General features: G+C 48.3%; 1 protein-coding gene across 1 annotated transcript; it reads right to left on the bottom strand.

Annotated features, from left to right (window-relative positions):
- Positions 1-6,355: 6,355 nt before the first annotated feature.
- LOC115075329 (eosinophil granule major basic protein 1-like) lies at positions 6,356-21,114 on the bottom strand. The gene is made up of 5 exons (XM_029575625.1): positions 21,020-21,114; positions 16,120-16,343; positions 14,175-14,309; positions 10,359-10,464; positions 6,356-7,280 (listed from the first exon to the last, which is right to left on the bottom strand). The coding sequence occupies exons 1-5, from the start codon at positions 21,078-21,080 to the stop codon at positions 7,222-7,224; spliced, it is 585 nt and encodes a 194-aa protein (XP_029431485.1). The 5' UTR covers positions 21,081-21,114; the 3' UTR covers positions 6,356-7,221.
- Positions 21,115-24,873: the final 3,759 nt, after the last annotated feature.

Here is a 24,873-nt window from a genome sequence, read left to right as displayed (position 1 = left end):
TCTCTATGGGCCCTGACTTAACCTCTTCAACTCTTTTGAGGGCTCGTTCCCCAGCCATTTCACTAATAGATCCAGACGTTCAGGTCTTTGATGACGCTTTTGACCGTAAATCTCCATCCTCTGTAATTCTCAGGACGATCATCAAACTTAGTGATCCTTGAGTTGAATATTTTCCCATGCTGAGTGCCTAAATTTAGGTCCCTAAATAGACAAGGTCCCTAATTTTGGGTGTCAAAAGTGGGCAGGGGCAAGGGGGGGGGCAGATTGGGACAAGAAGTTCAGGGCCTAGTGATGATTTTTAGTGCTCAGCACCTAGCTTTGGTGGCCAAATCTAGATGCTGCCAGAGTAGCCCTAAATCTGGCTGCTCAGGTTCTCCTCTCCCTTCTGCCCCACAGCAAAGTTCAATAGGAGCCCACAAGTCTCTTACCTATGCCGGAGTTGAAACGAATAGGATCAGAGCTTCCTGCCTGTGCGTGCATAAGGCAGTACAGGGAGCAAACTGAGTTCTGAACGGGCCTTGGCCTATTCACTGCAGGGATAAACGAGTACTCGGTGTCATCAGCTGTCAGCGCCAAGCTGGGAAGAGGTAGGACCTGCCTGCCTCCTGGCTCAGCAGTGGGTACGGATTGGAGGGGGGTTGGGAACTCTGCACTGCATTTTTGGTAAATCTGAATGGGGATGAGGATTATGGGGTAGGGACTGGATGGACGTCTCTCTCTCTCTGCTGCATTTTTTAGAAACCAGCTGCGGGCGAGGGGGCCTTGCTGCTATTTTTTTTTTTTACGGGATGTGGCGGGGCTGTCACCCCCCCCCCCCCACTATAATTAGAACTGAGCAGGAGGGGGGTGGTTTGTGTGTGGAGGGGGGTGGGGGGCTGTCAGTAAGTTTTACATTCAGTTTGGTGGGTGGGAGATTGCGTAGCCAGCAGAGCACTGATTTGTAGTGTTAGGCAGCTAAGTTTAGGTTGCTGAATTTTAAACTCTGTAAACTTAAAGTTAGGTTCCTGTATTCAGCTGGAATTGAAGGCCCCTAAATTCAACTCACTCTCAGGCCAATGCAATACAGTGCGCTTAGGCTAGTGCACTGGTTAACTCTCTATTGGATGCACGTTTTGGACGCAATACGGGGATTAGCACGTCCAAAATGTGCGTCCGGTCAGGCGCATAGCTAACAGCGCTCATCACATGCAAATTCCATGTAGATGAGGCTATTAGCTATTACTCTATGATGCCAAAAATAGCTGCACAGCCAAGGTGCCCATTTTAACTTGGCAACTTTAACACCTGCCTGGGAGCTGGCAATAAAGCAGGCCACGCCCGAGGGCTCACCAAAAAAACCCCAAAAAAATTCCTGCTTTCTGTGATTCCTCCTCTTAGTATGGTCGCAATACTAAGTAGGAGGAACCACAGAAAGCCGAATCCTGCCGCGCTCAAGGGCACGACAAGATTTTAAAAAGCCTGCTTTCTGTGATTCTTCATAGGGGATACCCCAGAAAGCAGCATCCCCGAGTTCTGGCCCCCAAACCCCATCCAGGTCAGCAACCCCTGCTGCCAGTAAGTGAATAAATTAATATTAAGTGTTGCGCACTTAATATTAATTTATTCATCCTTCAAATTATCCATTGCGCGTCCTTTTTAGCGCAGCAGCTCATTTGTCTACTGCATCCCATTCCCAGGATAGGGGGATGTGCACCCGGTTTGGACGCACGCTTTTTTTTACGCGATGATGTTGCCTCTGCCTGTTTAGTGCCTAACTTGGGCTCCTAAATTGATGGCGCTTTCTGAATATCAGGTTGCGTGTGCGTAGCTCTCGCTGGCTCGCTCTGCCTGTTCTGTCTGCAGAATGCACTTCAGAACAACGCTTTGTTAATCCTCGCCTTTAAAAAGTGACCATAAACCCCTGGATGCAGGGAAATAGTTGCCCCTCAGGAGACTGATGGGACGCAGGTCAATCTTTGATCGCACTCCGTAGAGCCGCATGCCCTGTCAGTGCTCGGAAAAACTAAACAGCAGCTGGCCAGAGAGGCTCCCAGCGTTCCCACAAGTAAAGGAAAGATGACATGGGGCTTAGAAAGCTCACAGTATAAGAATGTTCTCAGTCAGTGTTTGAAAAAAATGCACAGGGACCCCAGAAATCTCCAGAGTACAGGAAGCCGCTGCCATGGGGGGGCAGAGGGAGAAAAGCAGCCAGGAGAAGTTGTTCCCCATGGGCTGCGTCGCTTTGCTATACTCAGAAATGCTCTTATAAGGGCTGGAACACTTCACAGGAGGAGGAAGCCCCCATCAGCATTAGCAGAGGAATTATCTGGAGTTCATATTTTATATTTGACATTGGAACGGCTGCAGCAATATTTATGTTCTTGACCTTCAGACAGGGGGAAGCAGCTTGAGAGAGGGAGGTAGAGCGAGCGAGACAGCCCCTGCTCGCCACTGCTGTGCAGGATACCCCAGGTTCAATTCCCGGACCCAGCTTCTCCTCCTTGGGCTGTCCAGGACTAGGGATGCCGCGGAGGCAGCACTCAGACCCCACGGTGAGGGGAAGGGGGGGTTTGTGGAGTCTCAAAGCATTGCACAACAGCAACCCCTACTGGCCAGACTCAGGGTACCCCGTACCAAGTCCCAGAGAGAGCCCTAGTCTGTGGCCACTGCCCAGGACCACCACGGCAATGGTCGGCATAGGTGGAGGGTTACAAAACAGAGGCAAAAACCCCTGCTTGACTGAGCTGGAAGAGCAGAGGGCAGAATGCAACTGCCCGACCCAGTAAGGCCCTCTCCTGGGCTGGACTGGAGAGCCCCACACCTGGAGCATTCATTCCTCGTCCCCACCATCTCGATGTCAAATGCTGACGTTCGGTATTACCATCTCCCCCGCCCAATAAGATGCACATGGAGTTTTATGTGCAAAACAGTTAACAGTTTCTTTTATGGGGTAACCGGCGAACTACAGTACGTACAAGATAGTAAAGGGTTGACGATATAGTTAAGACGGGTGTCCACAACTTAGGCACGGTTTAGATTTAACCAATATTTGTTTGATTTCTATTCTGCCGTTTCCTAGGTAGGGTTGCTGCCGTTTGAGTTCTGGGAGCTTGTGCTTCCTCGGTTTGGCAAGTTTGCTACTTAGGTTCTGGGTGACTTTTTTTTTTTTTGCAGAGTTTTGTGTTACTTCACAATGTGCTGGGTGATGGAGGGAGTCTGGGTCACTGCCACCGAGGGGCAAAGGAGGATGTGAAATGTTTTTGTATGTTGAGTAGTCCGGGGAAATATCCTAGCTCAGCCCAGCCAGAGACAACCTTCAGCCAATGTGCTATGGACTTCTTCTCATTTACACTTTGATGCCGTTTCTTGCCCAGAATCACAGATGACACATTCATCAGACACTGCACTATGATTTCTGAACTATGTTTGCATTGTTTGCTGTACAACATCCACGTAACTAAGCTGAATCTTTCACAGTACGGAGGGGAATTCTGCAAGCTCTGGGTTGCACTGCACAGTCCGGGGGACACTTTGAACCACTTCTTAGAGGGAAATCAGGAGCATACGTTCCCTCTGAATCGTGCATACGTTTTGGTTAAGGTGAGCAATTTGTAAAAAGCCATTTCACCCCAGTAAATCAGTATTTACCTGTATAAATGGCTTTTGAAGATTGTCCTCCCTATGTTCAATTATGATTTTTTTTCCCCCACAGGATTGCTCTGGGAGGGATCATCGGAACTGTTAAGTTTAGGGAGGGGGCAGCCAATGGGCCTGAAAGTTAATGTAAGTGGAAGTAGGGGGGAGGGGCAGAAAGCAGAAGCTTCCTAATACCCCTGGATCTAAACACGCCCTCGGGAGCGCCTCTTCTGAAGGCATGTTGTGGAAAATTGCTGTTTACCGGCATAAAGCAGCTTTGAAAAGCTGCCCTCTGCATCTACACGTCCATAAGCATGCGTGCCAGGCTGGGTGCTGTGAACCCTAGAGGTACTTATCCTTGTGGAGCAGGAGTAGCTCCCAGTATTTTGCGCGGGGCCCGCTAAAGCTGCTTACACTGGCCTTTTAAATGTAGAAATGGAGCTCAGGTGAAGATGCATTTATTTAAATTACTGAGGGTTGCTTTAGTGAACCACAATGGAAATACCTTGGGACTTAGAGAAGCAGACAGACAGTGGAGACAGGCTGCATTCAATTACAATCCATGCATCATAACAGCACAAATGCTATTTACCTATTAAAAACTGATCTCAGAGATAAAAAATCAGTGGAAGACTGCTCTTACATTTTAATCCCCTCATCATTCTCTGCATTAGTGATCAAACACAATTTCCTAATAGAAGGTCTGTGGATAGCAAGAATGTTCTGGAAAGGACCCCATGTTTCCGGCTGGGCTCTCTGAAGTACTTGTATAGGCTCACATGACACATACTCCATCCCCGGGTTTTAGAGTTCATCAAAGACAGAGGCTGGACAGAGTGGAAGAATCAGCACTTCTGTTGTGTTCAAGCAGATAGAGAAGACTGTTTTCCCTCCACAACGTGTGTGTGTGTCTATGTTTATTACACTGCCACCCTGTGTCAGCTTTAGATATTGCTTAGCTTACTGCCTCTGCATGTTGTAGGGCTCTTTTTTCCTGACTGGCTATTGCTATTTGCTGTTTGAATGTTTCTGAACTTCCTGTTGGGTCCGTTCCTGTTTTGCTCTGTGCTTTTTCCTCTTCCTAATGGTCCCTTAACCCTAGGAATGTCTCCTGTAGAGGCTTTCAGTTGGAAGAAGGCTGTTGGCCTGTGGCTCATTACTAGAATTTGCTCTAGTAACCCCTTTACCTAGGAACAGTACAGGCTAATGGTTAAGAGGAGAAAACATTCGCTACAGCCCCTCCCTTTGAGGAATGGCCATCCCCTAGTGATTATAGAAGCAACTCTCCCCCTGAGATTGTGGGGCAGTACAACCTGATTTTGGAAGTTGGAGCTTCTTCCTATTGTGGGATTTTGGGCCTGTGTTTTGGGCTCAGGCACTCCAGCCTAGTATCCTTCAAAGGAGGTCAGGGAGCTGTTCTTCCACTCCACCAACTGGCGGGAAGGGTTTACATCCCGGGTTGAATTGGGATTTTTCAAAGTTTGTTTCTTTGTAGAAAGCCTTAAGAAACCTCTGGTGAGAGGTCAGGGGGAATACCTTTCCCTAAAGGACCCAGGATAGGTCCCTTAGGGAAAGGTATTCCCTAAAGGACCTATCCTGGAACTGATTGCCAGAGGATGTGGTTAAGGCAGTTAGTGTAGCTGGGTTTAAAAAACAGTTTGGATAAGCTCCTGGAGGAGAAGTCCATAAACTGCTATTAATCAATAGGGAATAGCCACTGCTTGTTGCAGGCATTAATAAGCTTGGGATCTATCTAATGTTTGGGTACTTGACAGGTTCTTATGGCCTGGATTGGCCGCTGTTGGAGACAGGATACTGGGCTTGATGGCCCCTTGGTCTGACCCAGTATGGCAAGTCTTATGTTCTAAAATGGTCATCAATCTTCATGATAAAGCAATTGGGGACAGACTTAAAATCTAAACATGTGTACCCTGGAGGGAAAGGGGAGAAAGGATCGAAACATTTAAATTCACCAAGAAATAAATGCACAGGAGGTGAGCCTCTTTCAATGGAAAGGAAGCTCCAGAGATGAGGGTGAAAGGGGGGAGACTCAGGAATAATCTTAGGAAATACTTTTCTATAGGGGGTGGTGGATGCATGGAACAGCCTCCCAGTGTAGGTGGTGGGGGCAAAAATGGTATCTGAATTCAAGAAGGCATGGGACAAACACAGAGGATCTCTGAGGGACAGGAAGGAACTGTACCACTGAGGGGACAGATGGACCCACTAGGTGCGTTATTATGGTTTTTGTGTGCCGTCATATTCTAAGTTTCTATGATCCAGTATGGCGGTTCCTAAGCAGTGTTCCCTGTCATTAACTCTCATAAAAGATAACGTTATTTTTGCACCTCATTAAGACAATCATGACTGCGCTGCCTCCCCGACATGTAGAAGTCTGTGAGGCGGCCTTAAGGAACACCGAGCACATTTTTCCAAAGGAAGAGTGCGGCTTCCAACCATATTCAGTTATTTGTTTCTCTTGGGAATGGGAGGAGGGCAAGCTGACTTTGCTAGGGAATGGAGAGAAATGGAGAGCAGCTGTAGGGCTGAACCTGTCTCATGTGCGTCTGCAATGTGGTCAGTACCGTATGTTTCTGTAGTGCGTGTGCCGGAGTCCCTTTTTGCCGTGTCGTTCAGTGTCCCCTCCTGCCTTCTGCCCGTACAGACATCGTCCCTGTGCCCCCCCATCTCAGACCCGGGAGGAAAGAGCGTGGAGTAATAACGACAGACACACAAGGACTGAATGCTAACGAGCTTTATTGCATGGGAGCCGGGAACAGAATGTGCCACGTGCTGAGAGGAACACCCTACGAGCCAAAAATCTGTACAAACAAGGAGAACACATACAGGCCACGCCACGTCCCCTCCCGTGGCCTCCACCTTCCAGTGGGTTAAGCAGGAGCAGGTCTCCTCCCAGAGCATTTTCCCAGCAGCTCTGTCTATACGTGCATCCTCCCCTAAAGGGTTAACAAGCCCAACTAATGAAAGGAAAGCAAGCAAAGCAAAAGCAGCCAATCAGGAAGCAGGCTGACAGGGTCCTCCCTGGACACCCGATTGCTCTCACCTCCTCCTGCCCTGAGAGTGCAGGGGGTTTATACAGTGAAAGGTGCAGGCTTAAAAATGCACTGCAGAACACAGTGGGCTGAATACAGATTTGTACCAATTCATTGCAATTATTTTGGGGTCAACAACTCAGTCTTCATTAAACCCCCTCATATCCAGGAATTTATAAAATATGCATTAAAAAAAAAATCCCATAGGTTGCAGACACACCTTCATGCAGGCAGAAGATCCTATAACTTGCATTTAAAGAGTTAAATGCGCCTTTGTTAAAATCAACTGACTTTTCCCCATATCTGAGCAGAACTTTAAGCAAAACTCTAAAAACCCAACGCTGGTGAAAATAAGCGACTTCTTTTCTAATTTGCAAAGCATCCCGATCTTCTTGTTCTGTTGACGTCCAAACAAAAGGCAAAGGGCAGTCACAAATCTGCAGAGAGGAGGTTTCTGTGGCTTCCATGGTGGCCTCACCACGGGTGTCTGAGGAGGAGGGGGGCTGGCGGCTGCTCCCTGGGTTGGATGCTGAAGAGGCAGCAACGCCCCTGCTCAAAATTCACAGATGAAGGGCCTTCGGGTGCCACACTGGGAGGTGTGCCACCAGCCACCTGTCGGAGGGGGAGGAAAGGTGAAGACAGAAGTGAGGAGGGCAGATCCTCTGGGAGGCTAATCTGGGCCACTGTGTCCCCATGGTGCTATCAATATCCAGTGCCGTGAATGCTAAGCAAGTTATAAGAAATCTGAAGAAAGGGTTTCCCAAGCCTAGGACCTGATTCATTCAGACTCTTCTCCCGTTCTCTACGGTATCCATGGGAAACGTCCTCAATGGGTCTCAAAATATGCAATTGTCCTACATCTAAGAAACCTTCTTTAAAGTGATTTTTAACCAAAAAACTATTAATGATCCAATCAAACTTTTCCGGGATGTGTCCTGCCTAAAAGGCAAAGAGACGCCAATAAAAGGCAAACGAGCCAATCAAATTCAGGTTGCCTAGAAGACAGGCCCTCTCTATAGGGAATATAGAGACAGACCATAATGCTTTCTCTTAGGACTAATCAGTTCATTAATATTCCCTTCCAGAAAGTAAAACTATTTTGAACCTTTGCATCCCTGGCTGAATTTTCGGCTCTCCTCTACTTTTCTCTTTCTCTTCTCTTTGCCTGATTTGTATCTCTTGTGCTTTCCGTGTTCCTTCCTTTTTATTTTCCATTTCAGCTCCGTTTCTTTTTTTTTTTCTTCATTCCTGCCTCTCTCCTTGTTCTGTTTTTTTCCCCTTCCTCCTGTACCTTCCTTACCTGCCTTCCTTTCACACACTCCTTTCCTCCCTTCTTCCTGGACCATGCTTGCTTCCTCTCCTCTTTCTGCAGCGTTATTTCTCTGCCTTTGCTGCCTCTATTCTCCTTCCCCTACTCCTCTTTCTCTTCCCTCTCTCCTAATCTCTTCTCCATCACATGCACCTGCTGTCTCATCTCTTTCCTCCCTCCTCCTTCCGCTACATCTGACTCCTCCTGCCCCTCGGCAGTTGTCTCCTCCCTCCACTATTCCCGTCTCCGCTCTCCTTATAGCCCCCTCCTTTATCCTCTTCTCCTGCTCTTATTCATACTCTCACTTCTCCACTCCCACCCCAAGCTTGTTCCTGTCAGGCATCCCTAACCATTCCCATCCCCAGTCAATTCAAACTCTGTATCCTCCCACTCCACTATACCTCCATTCATCTCTGCTCTCTCAGCCCAGAGACCCCCACTGCCTGCCATCTCTGCCTCTCAGCCCAGAAACCCCCACTGCCTGCCATCTCTGCTCTCTCATTCCAGTGACCCACACTGCCTGCCATCTCTACCTCTCAGCCCAGAGACCCACACTGCCTGCTAACTCTGCTCTCTCAGCCCAGAGACCCACACTGCCATTCACCTCTGCTCTCTCAGCCCAGAGACCCACACTGCCTGCTATCTCTACCTCTCAGCCCAGAAACCCCCACTGCCTGCCATCTCTGCTCTCTCATTCCAGTGACCCCCACTGCCTGCCATCTCTGCCTCTCAGCCCAGAAACCCCCACTGCCTGCCATCTCTGCTCTCTCATTCCAGTGACCCACACTGCCTGCCATCTCTACCTCTCAGCCCAGAGACCCACACTGCCTGCTAACTCTGCTCTCTCAGTCCAGAGACCCACACTGCCTGCCATCTCTACCTCTCAGCCCAGAGACCCACACTGCCTGCCATCCCTACTCTCTCAGCCCAGAGACCCACACTGCCTGCTAACTCTGCTCTCTCAGCCCAGAGACCCACACTGCCATTCACCTCTGCTCTCTCAGCCCAGAGACCCACACTGCCATTCACCTCTGCTCTCTCAGCCCAGAGACCCACACTGCCTGCCATCTCTACCTCTCATTCCAGTGACCCACACTGCCTGCCATCTCTACCTCTCAGCCCAGAGACCCACACTGCCTGCTAACTCTGCTCTCTCAGCCCAGAGACCCACACTGCCATTCACCTCTGCTCTCTCAGCCCAGAGACCCACACTGCCATTCACCTCTGCTCTCTCAGCCCAGAGACCCACACTGCCTGCTATCTCTACCTCTCAGCCCAGAGACCCACACTGCCTGCTAACTCTGCTCTCTCAGTCCAGAGACCCACACTGCCTGCCATCTCTACCTCTCAGCCCAGAGACCCACACTGCCTGCCATCCCTACTCTCTCAGCCCAGAGACCCACACTGCCTGCTATCTCTACCTCTCAGCCCAGAGACCCACACTGCCTGCCATCCCTACTCTCTCAGCCCAGAGACCCACACTGCCTGCCATCCCTACTCTCTCAGCCCAGAGACCCACACTGCCTGCCATCCCTACTCTCTCAGCCCAGAGACCCACACTGCCTGCCATCTCTACCTCTCAGCCCAGAGACCCACACTGCCATTCATCTCTGCTCTCTCAGCCCAGAGACCAACACTGCCATTCATCTCTGCTCTCTCAGCCCAGAGACCCACACTGCCTGCCATCTCTACCTCTCAGCCCAGAGACCCACACTGCCTGCCATCTCTGCTCTCTCAGCCCAGAGACCAACACTGCCATTCATCTCTGCTCTCTCAGCCCAGAGACCCACACTGCCTGCCATCTCTACCTCTCAGCCCAGAGACCCACACTGCCTGCCATCTCTACCTCTCAGTCCAGAGACCCACACTGCCTGCCATCTCTACCTCTCAGTCCAGAGACCCGCACTGCCTGCCATCTCTGCTCTCTCATTCCAGTGACCCACACTGCCTGCCATCTCTACCTCTCAGTCCAGAGACCCACACTGCCTGCCATCTCTACCTCTCAGTCCAGAGACCCACAGTGCCTGCCAGCTCTGTTTCTCTAGTCCAGAAAATCTGACTACCTGCCATCTCTGCACCTCCCAGCTCAGAAATGGACAATGCCTTCCAGCTCTATGCCCCTAAGCACAGAGGCCAATGCCAACCCAGAACTGCCTGCAGCCTGCCTGACCACTGGCATGCACTGCTGTGTCCCAGAGCTCTCCTGCCCAGCCTCTGATGCCTTATGTACTTATTTAATTTATTTATCATTATGCCTAAGCATAATACATACATAATTAAAAGTATAACAAAAACACACACATTATGGTTCCACACAAAAAGCTGCATTCGGACACCTCCTTTGTCTCCCTTGTACCCTGAAGTCCAGGTATAAGACTCACCGTTCCTGTCCAAGGTGACGCACTTCCTTCCACAGATGCGAGGTTCCCCACACGCCCAATGTCTATAGTTCCAGCCACTTCTATCAGTCCATGCAAAATTCCTAGACTGAAAAAGAAAGGGAAGGTTTCCTGATTTTACCCACAACAAGATCAGAGATGGGAAGAGAACCATAATCCTAGAAAGGCAGAATTGCAAGAGAATCCGAGAGGTCCTAAACATTTATATAGTGCTATAAGGTTCATGTAGCACTGTATATTGACATAGAAGAGACAATTGCTGCTTTGTGGGGCTTACAATCTAGTAGACAGGTGGACATGGAAGACAGTGACGGATTGAGGATTTTGCTGCCGTTACCCCATGCCTCCTGCCAAGGTTGGACAACAGGGAGCGGAAGGGCTGATGCACCATCATACACAGACATGTGCCTCCTTCCTCTCCTCCCCAGGCCTCTCTCCGGATCCACATATGATCTTCACTGAACCCCTCCTAATCTCTCTGCAATGATCTCCTGTTGCTCTGTCTGCAGCAGACCCTCCTATTCGCTTCTCCGTTGCCTTGAAGGGTTGGATCAGGAATCAGTGGGCCGTTCTCTGCTGAGTGATAGTCACAGCACAGCTGAAAGGCTGCCCCCCAAGAGCTTTGCCACTCTAGGCACAGGCCTAGTGTGCCTGTTGACAAATCCAGGCCTGACTGGCAACAGATGGGCATTGAGGATAAGGATCAGGTAATAAAAGAGCTAATGATTTTATTATACTAGAAAATAAAGAATTAAGAACTGACTGACAATAAACAATATAATATATATAGACTTAAGATTTTTTGTTTTCCTCTCAGTATTTTCTCTTTTTATTTGGCTCTGTTTTTTAATCCAGTAAAGTGATGCTAGTCTGGCCAAACCTAGTGTGTTTCTTTCATGAGGTAGTGCACTTATCTCAGATCTTTTTTTGGTAAAGCTGCATTGGGTGTCTCCTGGGTGATGGATCCGGATGCAGTGGATATTCTCGGGAGAGGAGTCCAGATGGGCATTGATTCTTCCTTCATCAGTGTCCTCTCCTCCAGGGATACCTACTGCCTGGCTTTATAAAATCTATAACAAAGCCTAACTTCCTGACATTAAGCTTGGAGTTCTCTAGTGAGAACTCCAAGCTTAATGTATCCATTGGCTTAATGAACTGATCTGCTAACTGGGAAAAATGAAAGGATATTCAGAAATTCCCTGTCTTAAATTTTACTTTAGGGGAACAGCACTCACTCTTTCTTACAATCTTCCACATTTCCTTCTATCAGGTGAAATAGAACCGTGTTTCTGTTCAACACTGTTACATTAACTATCCTGTCCCCTTGACAGAGGGCACAGGAGCAACTCTGAATCAAAATCATTTTTTCCTCTCAATCTTCCCACAGGTGTTACCAGTCCCTGTGACTGTTCCCCATAGGTAAAGGCTGGCTCATCCAAGACTTCTCTGGGGTACAGCAGAGCTTGTGAACAGCACTTCTGCCCTTGTTCAGCACCACCTGTCTTCTAAGTTTCTACCATAAAACTTTTTCCCCAGAGCATTTCCTTTGCTCTATGATATCACTAGGAAAATAGCACCAGTTTAAACGCTCTTACATCATTTATTTCTGTCCCTCCAAGCCTTCTCAGCACCCTGCCACAGGTGCCAGTTGCCTCTATTTAATTTCTACACTTTTGTACAGTATAGGTGCTGTCCTTGGAAGACCCAGGGGCTGTTCACTTTACTCCCTTGGTGTATTTCCACAAAATTTTTACAGCAAATGGTAAACCCTGGCAGGGGGGGTTCCCTGCATATATTAAAGCTCAGGCATAGCAGGCTTTACCTGTCCACAAAAATGTGCCCAACCACTGTGCTACAAGTGATGGGGGCTTGCACGGGGCACTCCATCACTCAACTTGCCCAGGTCTGGGTTTTTCTAGTCTCCCAAGCACAGCAGGGGATTGTCCGGGTCCCCTTGCTGCAGGCCAGGTCTCTTTTTGTGCTGCGGTGCAGTCCTTTTCCGGGGCGATGACTCCTAATACAGAACCCAGGATTGTGTGTCGGTAGCTGAGAGTTATCTTTTTTCCCTATGTTTTTATTTATTTATTTAAGTTTTTTATATACCAACATTCAAGACGGTGGTCCCATCATGCTGGTTCACAAGAAACAGGGGTGAAACTTTACCATTTAACAAAAGTGCAGAAAAGCAGTTACATATAACAAGGAAAACAATAACTTGGAATGAGAAGGGAAATGAAGATTAGATAGTAAAATATATGTATAAATAACATTGTGAGAGGTGGCTATTAACGCTAATACTAGCGGAGCTTGTTGCATGAAGGGGGATTAGATGGGGTTGGAGTTAGGAAAGGCCTGCGTGAACAGCCACGTTTTGAGTCTTATCTTGAATGTTGAGATGTTGGGTTCCATTCTAAGATCCGGGGGAATGTGCATCACATTGCACTTTTCTACATTCAATTTAAACAGCCTGCTCATCTCACAAAGTCCTTCTGCAGTTCCTCACAAGCCACCGTTGTTTTAACAATTTTGAATAATTTCACGTCACCTGCAAATGTGATCATCTCGCTCGTTCCCTTTTCCATATCATTTATGAATATGTTAACCAGCTCAGGTTCCAGTCTCTGTATTTCGCCACTAATGACCTTTCTCTATTTGGAAAACTGACCATTTAGTCCTACCTTCGTTTTCTTATCTTTTAACCGGCTACCAATCCCACAATAAACCCCTGGGGTGCGCAGCAGCCCAAAAGGAGACTTGACCTGCAGCAAGGGGCTGCGGGGAAAAGCCCCTGCTGTGTTGCAATTCACGGTTTAATACGCGGCAGCGATCAATAAAACAAACAGAATGTTAAGATTGATCTGAAAAGGAATGGAGAATAAATTGGAACATGTCATACTGCCGCTGTATCAAACCATGGTGCAACTGTACCAGGAGCACCGTGTGCAGGTCTGGTCTCCCCATCTCTGAAAAGGAATGGAGAATAAATTGGAACATGTCATACTGCCGCTGTATCAAACCATGGTGCAACTGCACCAGGAGCACCGTGTGCAGGTCTGGTCTCCCCATCTCCAGAAAGACATGGCGGACATAGAAAAGGTGCAGAGGAAGTTGACAAAAATGATAAAGGAGATGGAGCATCGCTCTTGCGATGTGAGGTTGTAAAGGCTAGGGCTCTTCAGCATGGAAAAGCGATGGCTGAAAGGGGCCATGATAGAAGTTTATAAAATGAGTGCAGCGGAGCTGGTAAATAATGGATGATTATTTACCCACCAGCACATCTCTGAGCTCCCTCAATATCCTGGGATTGTACCTCATCTGGCCCCATGGCCTTGTATACTTTCAGTTTTCCCATATTCTCTTCTGTAAATTGAGTTTCATCTACTCCACCCCCATCTACGGTCTTGTCAACCAGCAATGGTCCTTTCTCCAGGGTCTTCTTTAGTGAACACCGAACTGAAGTATTTGTTTAATATTTTGGCCATTTTTTTTTTGTCTCTCTCCACGCACTGATCTTTGTCACTCCTCAATTTCACTATACCGCTTCGGTATAGTGATACACCTGAGCCTGCCCCCTCATCCTCATATCATGACCTCTTGTGCTAATACATCCTTCTCCTGTGAAAAATGCTCGCCTTGATGAGTGACAGCAATGCACAGTAAGACAGGCTGACAGACGAGCCAGGAACTGACAAACAGAGCCGTAGAGAAAGAATCGGAAAAGGTGAGGAAGATGGAAAAGCAGTTAGGAAAGAAAGAGTCTCCCATATCTGCATGAACCATAAACTCTCTCTTACTTACTCTACAGGCTTTCTGTGCCCCAATCCATGGTGATGGGAGACGAATATTCAGACTTCTGGCTTTGACTGTCAGCTGATTATTGATGCACAAATTATGAATAGAGGCTAACTGGCCTCCGTTCCTCCTACATGTGCACTAGAACAACAGAAAAGGGACAGCAGCGTGTTATCACTTATTATAAAGCATGGCCTATAAATCACAACACTATGGTCAGCAGCTAGGAAGTTAGCATTCTCCAGATATACCCTAATCTCCTCTAAGAGTGGATGGATGGTCCAGCCTTCAGCCAGCAGAGAGAATTCTTCAGACCACGCCAGTCAGATTGTGATTTCTGCGTCGAATTGAAAACCCAGTCTCACCCCCTTTTAAAACAATTGCATAGAAGGTGAAGAGGGCCGGTCCCAAAGCCGTTTTAATCAGCTGCCTGAAACTTGCCTGCCCTGTACAAGGGGAAAATTAGGCAGGCTGGGGGAGGCCATTTTACAACAATGCACATTGCTTTGCACAGATCTCCGAAGGCCCTTTTTCCCTCTGCAATTTTAAAAGAGAAAGTAAGCCTGGCTTTGGACTTCCCCCCCCCCCCCCCCATCTACATTCAGCTCAACAGTTGGGCCACTCCATTCAGGAACACGAGCCCAAGGCTCGAGAGCCACGAAGACTGTACCGGACGGGGTGCCGCAGCTGGAGAATTCGGCACAATGTGCTGAAACAACAAAAAATAAAAAACCACCCTTCCCCCACTCTTTGCTCACTCCGTGCCCTCCAGTCACATCCTCCACACGCACCCCTAGCCAAGGCCCTTCCGCGGTCACTGAAATAGGCAGCACACAGCTAACGACAGAGCGCCCTCGGGGACAGAAGGGTTGATGCACGCTGAAAGATTTCCTAAAATGGCCTATTTTCCTTGGGAAAGAAGTGGCTGGTGAGGGGATTTAATTAGGCTGCACAAATTATATCAGTGGAACTTAACAGGGACGCAATGGGCAATCTCTTTACTCCGGGTACCACAAACAAGACAAGGCTACCCCGACAGGCTACGAGGAAAGGGACTTACCGGTCCCTGTCCCTGTCCCTTGTCACAGGAAGAGATTCTTTGCTCTAGAAAAATTCAGCAACATTTTGCCAGCTGACATGGCCAAGGCTACGTCAAAAGTAAACCGCACATGTTTCTGAGAAAAAGCTGGATGATACAGAGAGAGTCTAGGGAAAAGAGTGACCGAGGAACTTAAGCTAACCTCAGTATTCAGGGGTCTGGAAGCCATTTTATTTTGCTGCTCTAGCAGGGACAGGCAAAAACTGGCTTTGGCGCCACATTCATGGTCCTGCCTGGATGGAGGGCCAGAGAAGGCCCTGTGGAGGAGAGTCCATTTGGAATGCAGTGCCCCTCCCTCCCCCTTCTGAGCACAGCTGGGTGTTCCTGATGTGAGGCGTCCATCGGGCCGCAGCGGAGCACCATGCTCTTGTGGCCGCGGGCCGGATGGAAGCCTCCCGCGGGCCTCCGTTTGCCCACCTCTGGGCTATGAATTGACTACGGATGCAGAGGGTTTGTTTTAGCTTCCTCTTGAGTTACAGCATAGAGAGAGATGCTGGGCTGTTAGAAGAAGGCTGGACTGCCTGAAAAAGTGGAATGTGAATCAAATAACTAATAAATAATGACACCTAAACCCCACCCTGATTCTGAAATCTGGACTGGAAATGCTTCATGGCAGTGAATTGGCGACTTGCACTGGCAGCAGCAAGTGAAAAATAAATAGACAGCGTAGACTATAAAATATGACCCGCTTTGCTAGATTTCGGATATGCTAAAATTGTTGCCACCTCTAACATTAAAATCTTGAAGCACAATGCAGCAGGAAACAAATCCCATTGCACAGGCAGCAAGGTTTTAATGCTGACATGTCCCGTGGTACAACGCATGATGCACCTATTAAGCTGCGCGCGGTACCTGAGCCTGCTCAAATGTCTGACAGCAGGGGTACATTCGATAGCGGCGGGTTTTGGCGTCGCTGCAGAGTTCGAGGCCTTCGATCGGGAGCCCATCCTCCTTGCATTCTGCCTGGCAGTCAGAGGTCGGTGCGGCCGCCTCTTCCTCCTCACACTGCGCGGTGCAGTTCTCCCTCTCCAATGAGTCCATTTCCTTGTCGCTAAGCTCCTCCAGGTCTCCCTGCCCTGCAGAAAGAACACGAGAAAAAATGTACCCAAAAAAAACCCGATGCAAATGCACGCTCTGCAAACCGCTGGGAGGCCTGTTTTTTTCTGAAAAATGCTAAAGTGAAGAAGCGAGCGAAACGCGCACAATGCTTGTCCTGCAGAATATCTTTTCCTTCCCGAAACTGCAATAATTTAAATCCTTGAATAAAAGATGCGCTCGAAGGTACAGGAGCAAGCCGACTTGCAAGTGTTTGAGGCAGAATTTAAATCTGACTCTGAGGGGGGCCTATGTAGTAAAACATTTTAAAGCTATCCCAAATGCTAAAGGCGGGTTTAAATGCTATTAATGCAGTTTGTGTGCATGGGCTGTTGAAATACAGCGACAGGCTAGGACGATCTCATCAGCCCAAGGAGAATGCAGAGCTGGGCAAATAACGAGCAGGCTGGGCAATAGGGCAAAAGCAAATCCTTTCATCAACATCCTCCTCATCATTATCCCTTATTTATAGCCCACGTTTCCGATTTTAAAGATATCTGAGTGATGAGATTGGTCTGTACTCTAGGGAAGGAGGAGCAGGAATCATAGTCAATGAATATTAATCACTGCTCTCCCCACGCTTGGAAGGATTTCAGTCTGGTTAATTGAGCTTCTGAGAATCTACCTTATAAATGGGCTCTGACCGAGGGCCTGCAAATGCGCAGTAGAGAGCACATCGGTCAGAGCGTAGCGTGACCTGCTAAAAAACATGGCGCTGGGAGGAGCTGTGGCGGTGGCGAGGAGCGCGCGAGGGAGGGACCCCCGGAGATCTTCTGTCTGCGCCGTCCGAGAGTGACTGAGGGGAAGGGGGGACAGAGGGATGTGAGTGAGTAAGTGGGAAGGGTAAGAAGTTGTGGAGAAGAGAAAAAGGGAGTGGAGGAGGGCTGAGAGAGAGGGAAGGGGTTGTGGATGAGCTGAGAGGGGATTGGAGGGGATGAGAGTGAGGGATGGGATTGAGAGAGGGTGGGGAGTGACTGAGGGAGTGACGGGAGGGGGAAGTGACTGAGGGGGAGGGGGGACAGAGGGATTTGAGTGAGTAAGTGGGAAGGGTAAGAAGTTGTGGAGAAGAGAAAAAGGGAGTGGAGGAGGGCTGAGAGAGAGGGAAGGGGTTGTGGATGAGCTGAGAGGGGATTGGAGGGGATGAGAGTGAGGGATGGGATTGAGAGAGGGTGGGGAGTAACTGAGGGAAGGGGAGGGAGGGGGAGGGGAGAGTGAGGGGAGGGAGGCAGTGGGAGACAGAGGGATGTGAGTAAGTGGGAAGGGTAAGAAGTTGTGGAGAAGAGAAAAAGGGGGTGGAGGAGGGCTGAGGGAGAGGGAAGGGGTTGTGGATGAGCTGAGAGGGGACTGGAGGGGATGAGAGTGAGGGATGGGATTGAGAGAGGGTGGGGAGTGGCTGAGGAAAGGGGAGGGAGGGGGAGACAGAGGGTGGGAGACAGAGGGTGAGTAAAACTGAGGGGAGGGAAGGGGGGGTGATGGAGATAAAGTATAGAAGGGTGCTGTGTTCGAACATGGACTGAAAAAAAAAATGTAATGTAGCCCGTTGTTACGGGCTTAACGGCTTGTTGTATATATTCTGTACTTTGTCACAGTTCCTTGGTTTCTAGATCCAGGTCTTAGGTGGGGGTGCTTAAGGAATATATATAATAAAGTTACAGGACTCTGGGAATGGTTCTGCTCAGTGGTCTTCTTTAGTTATATAAGTGTTGCAGTTGCATTTGGTTACTGATACTGCAAGAGGCGAATGGGCGTATACTGACTTCTGATAGCGTTAACGCCAAATCTAAGCTAATGATGTAAAAAGATGCATAAGTATGCAACATTGTTCATTACCTATTAGTGCAGAGAAAAGGTATTCACATTAAAGTGTACAAAATGCTTTGCAGATGTATGAACGCAAAAATAATTAACGGCCTCTCTGGGAGGTGAATGTGATGTGTGTGAGTCAGTGGCGTAGCCACGGGTGGGCCTGGGTGGGCAGCTGCCCACCCAATTTAGACCCAGGCCCACCCAACTGACACCAGAACTGCAAGGCTGTCGTGGGATCCCATCCCCGCGACAGTGAAGAGGAGAACCCATGCTTGGCGCGCCATCACGGCACACGTGGGGAAGCGGTCCTACAACCATATGGCCGACCGATCTTCCTGTTTGGGGGGGGGGGGGGGGGGGGGGGGAGGAGAGCGGAAGCGCCGCGCACAGCTTCCGCTCCCCCCCCCCCCCAGCAGGAAGATCGGTCGGCCGTATGGCTTGAAGATAGCAGGAGGCCAGTGGCAGCAGGAGAGGCCAGCTGATCTTCCTGCTCTGGGGGGAGGAAGCGGAAACTGTGCGCGGCGCTTCCGCTCTCCTCCCCCCCCCCAAACAGGAAGATCGGTCGGCCATACGGCCTGAAGATAGCAGGAGGCTAGTGGCAGCAGGAGAGGCCAGCTGATCTTCCTGCTCTGGGGGGAGGAAGCGGAAACTGTGCACAGGCTTGAATGTGTATGTGAGGATGAGAATGGGAGCCTTGTGTGTGTGTGTGTGTGTGTGTGTGTGTGTGGGTGAAAATCGGACCCTGGGTGTGTATGGGAGTGAGAATGGAGTCTTGAATGTGTGTGGGTGATAATGGAAGCTTGAATATGTGGGTGAGGTTGGAAGCTTGAATATGTGGGTGAGGTTGGAAGCTTGAATGTGTGTATATATGGGTGAGGATGGAAGCTTGAATGTGTGTATATATGGGTGAGAATGGGAGCCTGGGTTTGTGTGTGTGGGTGAGAATGGAAGCTTGAATATGTGGGTGAGAATGGAAGCTTGAATATGTGGGTGAGAATGGAAGCTTGAATGTGTATATATATGGGTGAGAATGGGAGCCTGGGTTTGTGTGTGTGGGTGAGAATGGAAGCTTGAATATGTGGGTAAGAATGGGTGCTTGAAAGTGTGTATGTGTGGGTGAGAATGGGACCTTAAATGTGTGTATGTGTGGGTGAGAATGGGAGAATGGGTTTGTGTGTGTGTGTGGATGAGAATGGGTGCCTGGATGTGCGTCTGTGTGTGCATAAGAATATAAGCCTGGGGAGGGGTGAGAAAGTGAGAGCTTGTATGTGTGTCTGCAGAGAATGTGAGCTTGGGGGGGGGGGAGGAGAGCATATGAGAGTGAGAGCCTGAGTGTGTGAGGGAGACTGTGAGAGAAAGCATTTATGTATATATGTGTGTGTGTGTGGAAGGGAAGAAGACAGTAGTAGAAAAGACACTGAAGAGGAATTAGGAAATGAGCGACAAGGGAAAAAATGGGAAAGAGAGACCAGGACCAACTGATTAGAAAAATACAAAGATCAGACAACAAAGGTAAAAAAAATATATATATATAGATATATATATAGAGAGAGAGAGATGTTAGCAATTTAAATATGTCATCTTTGGGAATGTGCATTCTTATATTTTTGTATTTTGCTCTTTCTTAAGTATTCCACTGTTCAGACATTTTAGTTTCTCAGGCTTTCTATTTTGGCTTTATCTACATGTTTCTGTTTCTAATTTATAGTCTCTTATTTCTATATTAGGTAAGGGTCGGTCTCAGTTTTGCCTGTTTGTGACAGAAATGAGTATTTCTAGCATATAGTTTCTCTGTAGTAATAGTCCAGCCTGTTCTGTTATTCCCATAGGTGATGTATTAATGTTCTAGGGCCTGGTGTAGTATTTGCATTGCTGCTTTTTCATAAGGTTGCTGTTTGAATCCTGAGAGTCAGTGCTGTGATTGTTTGGCAAGGTTCCAGATGCCTCTTTCTTTGCAAGAGTTTGTTACTTCACAAAATAGCAGTGGAGGGTTATTTTTTGCTGAGATTACACCAGAATTTGAATTTTTTTTTTCATGTTACTTGTAATGTGAATTGCCCTAGCTCTGCGCTGCACCTGTTCTGATGATTAATTATATTTTACTGTATTTATGAAGATTTCTGGGTTTCTGCAAAGATGGTTCATGAAAGAATACATTAATTTTTGTTTTATTATATGATTGGATTTGATTGTTTTCTATACTTGAAATAATTGAAGTAAATTATTTTAAAGTTTCATACATGACATATAATGGCTGTTGCAAACTACTTAGAAAGCCATTCTAGGGTGCAGTATATGGCATTATTTATCAGTAAGAAAACAACTAGTAGACCTGCATGCCTTGTGCCCACCTATGTTAACCTTGTGCCCACCCAAAAAATCAATTCTGGCTACGCCACTGGTGTGAGTACTTTCCTGTCTGCCTCATTTGCCTCTCTTTAACATCAGTTGTTAATATGCACAATAAACACCATATTTACATGTGTTAACAGTGAATATTATTGCATTTTAGTACATCAGCCCCCTAAGAGATTTCAATATCCCTCAGGATCTCCTCACTCAAGAATGAAAAATAAAGATGGAAACATCCTGTTCCTGTCTGTGCCCAGGAAGCCTCGATCCTCTGAGAGACTCCAGAACCCCTAAGAGGATCTCATCTACACAGTGTCCACAAAGCCCTAGAGGCAAATTTTCAAAGCCTCGTCAATTTTATAACACGCGCACGTCGCCGCTGCACGTTATAAAATCAGCTGCTCACGCACAGCCCGGCCACGAGCGTATCCCCTGTTTCCACGCATGCCGAGCTTTAAAAATTAGCCCGCTAGAGAATAAATAGAAGAAAAGGTCTCACCAGATTCCTGAGCAGAGATTGTCCCCAGCAGAAGCAGCAGCAAAACCACGTGGGCTCCCATCTCGGCTATGTCCTGGTGGAAAATAAAAACAGAGGTGATCTCGCGTTCAGGTACCAGGGTGATGCACCCTGCAAGGGAACACGGGTCCATGCTGGAGACTTTCAGTCATTTTGCTTGAAGATTGTGGCAGCTTAGTACTTCTCTCTGGGTCCTCAGTAACTCCTCAGGGATCTCACTCTGGGACTTGCATAACTAACCAGGGACCTCAGACCCCCCCTTCTCAGATCTTAGCGACCGTCCCAGCAATCTCGGAGACTTTCTGTCTGGGACCTCACCGATCACTCCCAGTGATCTCAGAGGATCTCAGGCGCTCTCCATCAGGGATCTTAATAACCTCCCAGCTACCACAGAGGTTTTATATCTTGGACCTTACTGACACTCCCAACAATCTCAGTGGCTCGCTCGGTGACTTTGAAGAGGGCCACATTTGCAAAGGCGCTACATTTGAAAGTTCATTTTACTGGAGATTTCTATGTGTAAATAGAGGGTGAGAAGAGGAAGGGGAACAGGGGCATGAATAATGGAGATGGGATGAGAGTGTCAGGAGTGGCAGTGAGAAGAGGACCGAGACCAAGGGAACGGGTACCACCCCATCCATTCTGCCTCCATCCGTCCCTCTTCCACTCATCTCCCTTGGTACCTTTTACCCGCTAGCAGCACAATTTCTGATGAAACGAGTTGATGGTCTCAGTCTAGCTCCTGGTGGACTGCGGTCCACATTGCTTTAAAAGCCACCATCACAACCAGCACCCTTGTTGATCAATCACCCTGCTGGGGAGTTCATTAGTTATATTTATCTTAAAATGTAGAAAGAAAATACCATTAGCGTTGTCAAGGTAACATCTCTCCCCAACTACATTGCCGGCTTGCTTTCAGCTAAACATATTTATCTTAATTCATTTCCCATCACCTTGGTACCACTGCCATTCACGGACGGTGCCTTGACAATGCCAAAGGAAATAAACCCATGGGCTCTCCAGGTAATCGTGGTGACCCTCACAGTTGAAAACAAGAATTGAATTAATTAACACCAACTTTTAGATCAGAAATCTTAACAAAGTCTTAAATTACCTTGCCAGGTTGATACTTTGGGTCATTTTTCAGTATTTTAAGGTTTGTCAGTTTGCTGCAGCTTGGATTAAATCCACAAGATTAATGTCCTACTCTTTGAAGACAATTCTTGTTTTAAGAAATGGCATTATTTCAATGTTGATTGAAACCATCTGTTATCCTTGAGGGATGAGACCAAAGACAGTCATTGCTCTGAACTAGCCCAAAATAACCATCGTGTCTGAATTCAGCTGGTTCTGTTTGACTCAAAAGAAAATCAATTCTCTTGATTTGTCATGTTCTTGTTCTCTTTTAATTTGCAGAATTCTCAAAATCCAGGAGCGCAAACCTATTTAAGTTTTTTGTAATCAGATTGTTGATTTAAAATGCCATTTAAGATTTCTGTATGCTTTACAGGGGAGGGCAATTTTGAAACTGAGAGTTGGCATGCTCAACGTGGGTAGAAAGTATCTGCATACTTGGTGCCTGCATGGGAGCAAGTGTAAAGTATGAGCCATGAGATGCATGCGACCGCTGTGCATACTGTCACCCCTCCTGACCTGTCCCCACCTCTATTTGGTGCCTGCATGGGAGCAGGTGTAAAGTATGAGCCATGAGATGCATGCGACCTCTGTGCATACTGTCACCCCTCCTGACCTGTCCCCACCTCTATTTGGTGCCTGCATGGGAGCAAGTGTAAAGTATGAGCCATGAGATGCATGCGACCGCTGTGCATACTGTCACCCCTCCTGACCTGTCCCCACCTCTATTTGGTGCCTGCATGGGAGCAAGTGTAAAGTATGAGCCATGAGATGCATGCGACCTCTGTGCATACTGTCACCCCTCCTGACCTGTCCCCACCTCTATTTGGTGCCTGCATGGGAGCAAGTGTAAAGTATGAGCCATGAGATGCATGCGACCGCTGTGCATACTGTCACCCCTCCTGACCTGTCCCCACCTCTATTTGGTGCCTGCATGGGAGCAAGTGTAAAGTATGAGCCATGAGATGCATGCGACCGCTGTGCATACTGTCACCCCTCCTGACCTGTCCCCACCTCTATTTGTATGCAGATAAAAGTATGAGCCATGAGATGCATGCGACCTCTGTGCATACTGTCACCCCTCCTGCCCTGTCCCCACCTCTATTTGTATGCAGATAAAAGTATGCAAATCTGGTTTTACTCACATAGGAGGGGATGGGGAAGGGCCAATAATCCAAACATCTTTTACCCGGGTAAACCACACATATACCCCATGTAAAAAGCTTGGCTTATTACTCCCTATATACTTAAAACAATTTTTTATGAGCAAAGATTATTCAAAATGTTTCTTACCCTCATCCAGTGGCTCTCAACCTTTCTTTCGGTTGGGACACACCTGACAGATGACGCTCACATGCGTGACACACTGAGCACATGATCGTCATGGGGCTGAATGTAAACATATCTACTCTGCATCCACAGGATCCCCCCCCTGACCCCCAACAATGGGTGTAGAGCAGAACGAGGATATTTCCCCATTCAACTCGCCCCACAAAAACGATATTCTGATCCCGGTGTCATCTCAGTCAGTAGCAGCAACACAAACTCCCTCTACTACCAAGCGCACTGTAAAACAAAACCTCCTCAGCACGCGTGTAGCAAACCCGCCTTACCACAGCAGTACTAACACACGGCGACAGGCAGCGCACCACCAACGCGTGTCCTAGTGAGAAAGCACAGCAAATAAGACCGACGCAAATGCTTAGGTGCTAGTAAAATGGCTCAACCCCTGTCACACACAAAAACAACAGCCTTCACCGAATACAAAATAACAGACAAAAACCGGAATGGAAGCCCCCTCTGCATGCAGTACAACACTGGAGAAGCAAAGTACAAAGATAGAAGAAATGCATATTCGCAAAACTGCCACATTATGGCTCTTGCACCCCCATCTCTCCCCTTCCACGCCCCCATCATCTCTCACTTCTCCCAATCATCCTCTGACATTGCTGTCCAGCATTCCCCACTCCCCACTCCCTACCATCCTCCTCCCTGTGCTCCCTCTCCCTGCCCAGCTACCCCCTGACCCCCACCCCTCTGCTCACTCACCCCCCCCCCCCCCACACACACACACACACTCTCTCTCTGCCCAACCTCCTTTCCCCCAACCCCTACAGGGTGAAGCGAGAGCACTCCCAAGTGCAGGCCCAGAGTTGTTGTGCCCCGGGGCCCAGGAGAGCAGGCGATGGCGGCGTCTGGCTCTCATCAGGGTGAAGGAGGAAGCAGAAAGAGAAGGAAGCCAGAGGAGCCTCCAGTCAGGCCCAGTGAAGGAGCAGTCAACCAGCTCCCGCCCGGGCTGCTGGGAAGAGAGCAGCTTCCTGCTGGCCCTGCGACACCTCCCAGGACCTCAGGACCCACCTGCTGAGAGCCACTGCCCTGACCCATAAAGACAGGCAACTCTGCAACTGGAAATACTTCATAAAAGGAAGGGCGACACGGTAAGTAAAGTCAGGCCCAATGCAAAACCTGCTTCTTTAGGCAGCAAAGAGCAAGAAAGATCTTGTATGGCACAGCCTGAACAGTATTTATTACAATTGTGTGTAATAAAGAGAGATATATTTTTTAACTTAAAACAATTAAAATACTCAGTCAACAGGGCAAGGTAACTATCTGTAGACTGGGGGAGGGGAGGGGGGGGGTGAGAAAAGGGCGATTGCCCCAGGCATCACATCGTCAGCAGGGCTGCTTTGACGTAGGGGCAT

The sequence above is a fragment of the Rhinatrema bivittatum genome, chromosome 13, assembly GCF_901001135.1.
Source record: "Rhinatrema bivittatum chromosome 13, aRhiBiv1.1, whole genome shotgun sequence".
In the NCBI taxonomy this organism is placed as follows: domain Eukaryota; kingdom Metazoa; phylum Chordata; class Amphibia; order Gymnophiona; family Rhinatrematidae; genus Rhinatrema; species Rhinatrema bivittatum.
Note: the sequence above shows the minus strand (reverse complement) of the source record. Positions and strands in the feature narration are given on the sequence as shown.

Bases quoted from the DNA above. Each gene is read 5' to 3' on its own strand.
- LOC115075329 (XM_029575625.1), bottom strand. From the start codon at position 21,080: ATGGGAGCCCACGTGGTTTTGCTGCTGCTTCTGCTGGGGACAATCTCT. The intron at 16,344-21,019 runs GTGAGACCTTTT...TTCTTTCTGCAG, and splicing joins AATCTCTGCTCAGGAATCTG to GGCAGGGAGACCTGGAGGAG. The intron at 14,310-16,119 runs GTACCGCGCGCA...CTGTTGTTCTAG, and splicing joins AGACATTTGAGCAGGCTCAG to TGCACATGTAGGAGGAACGG.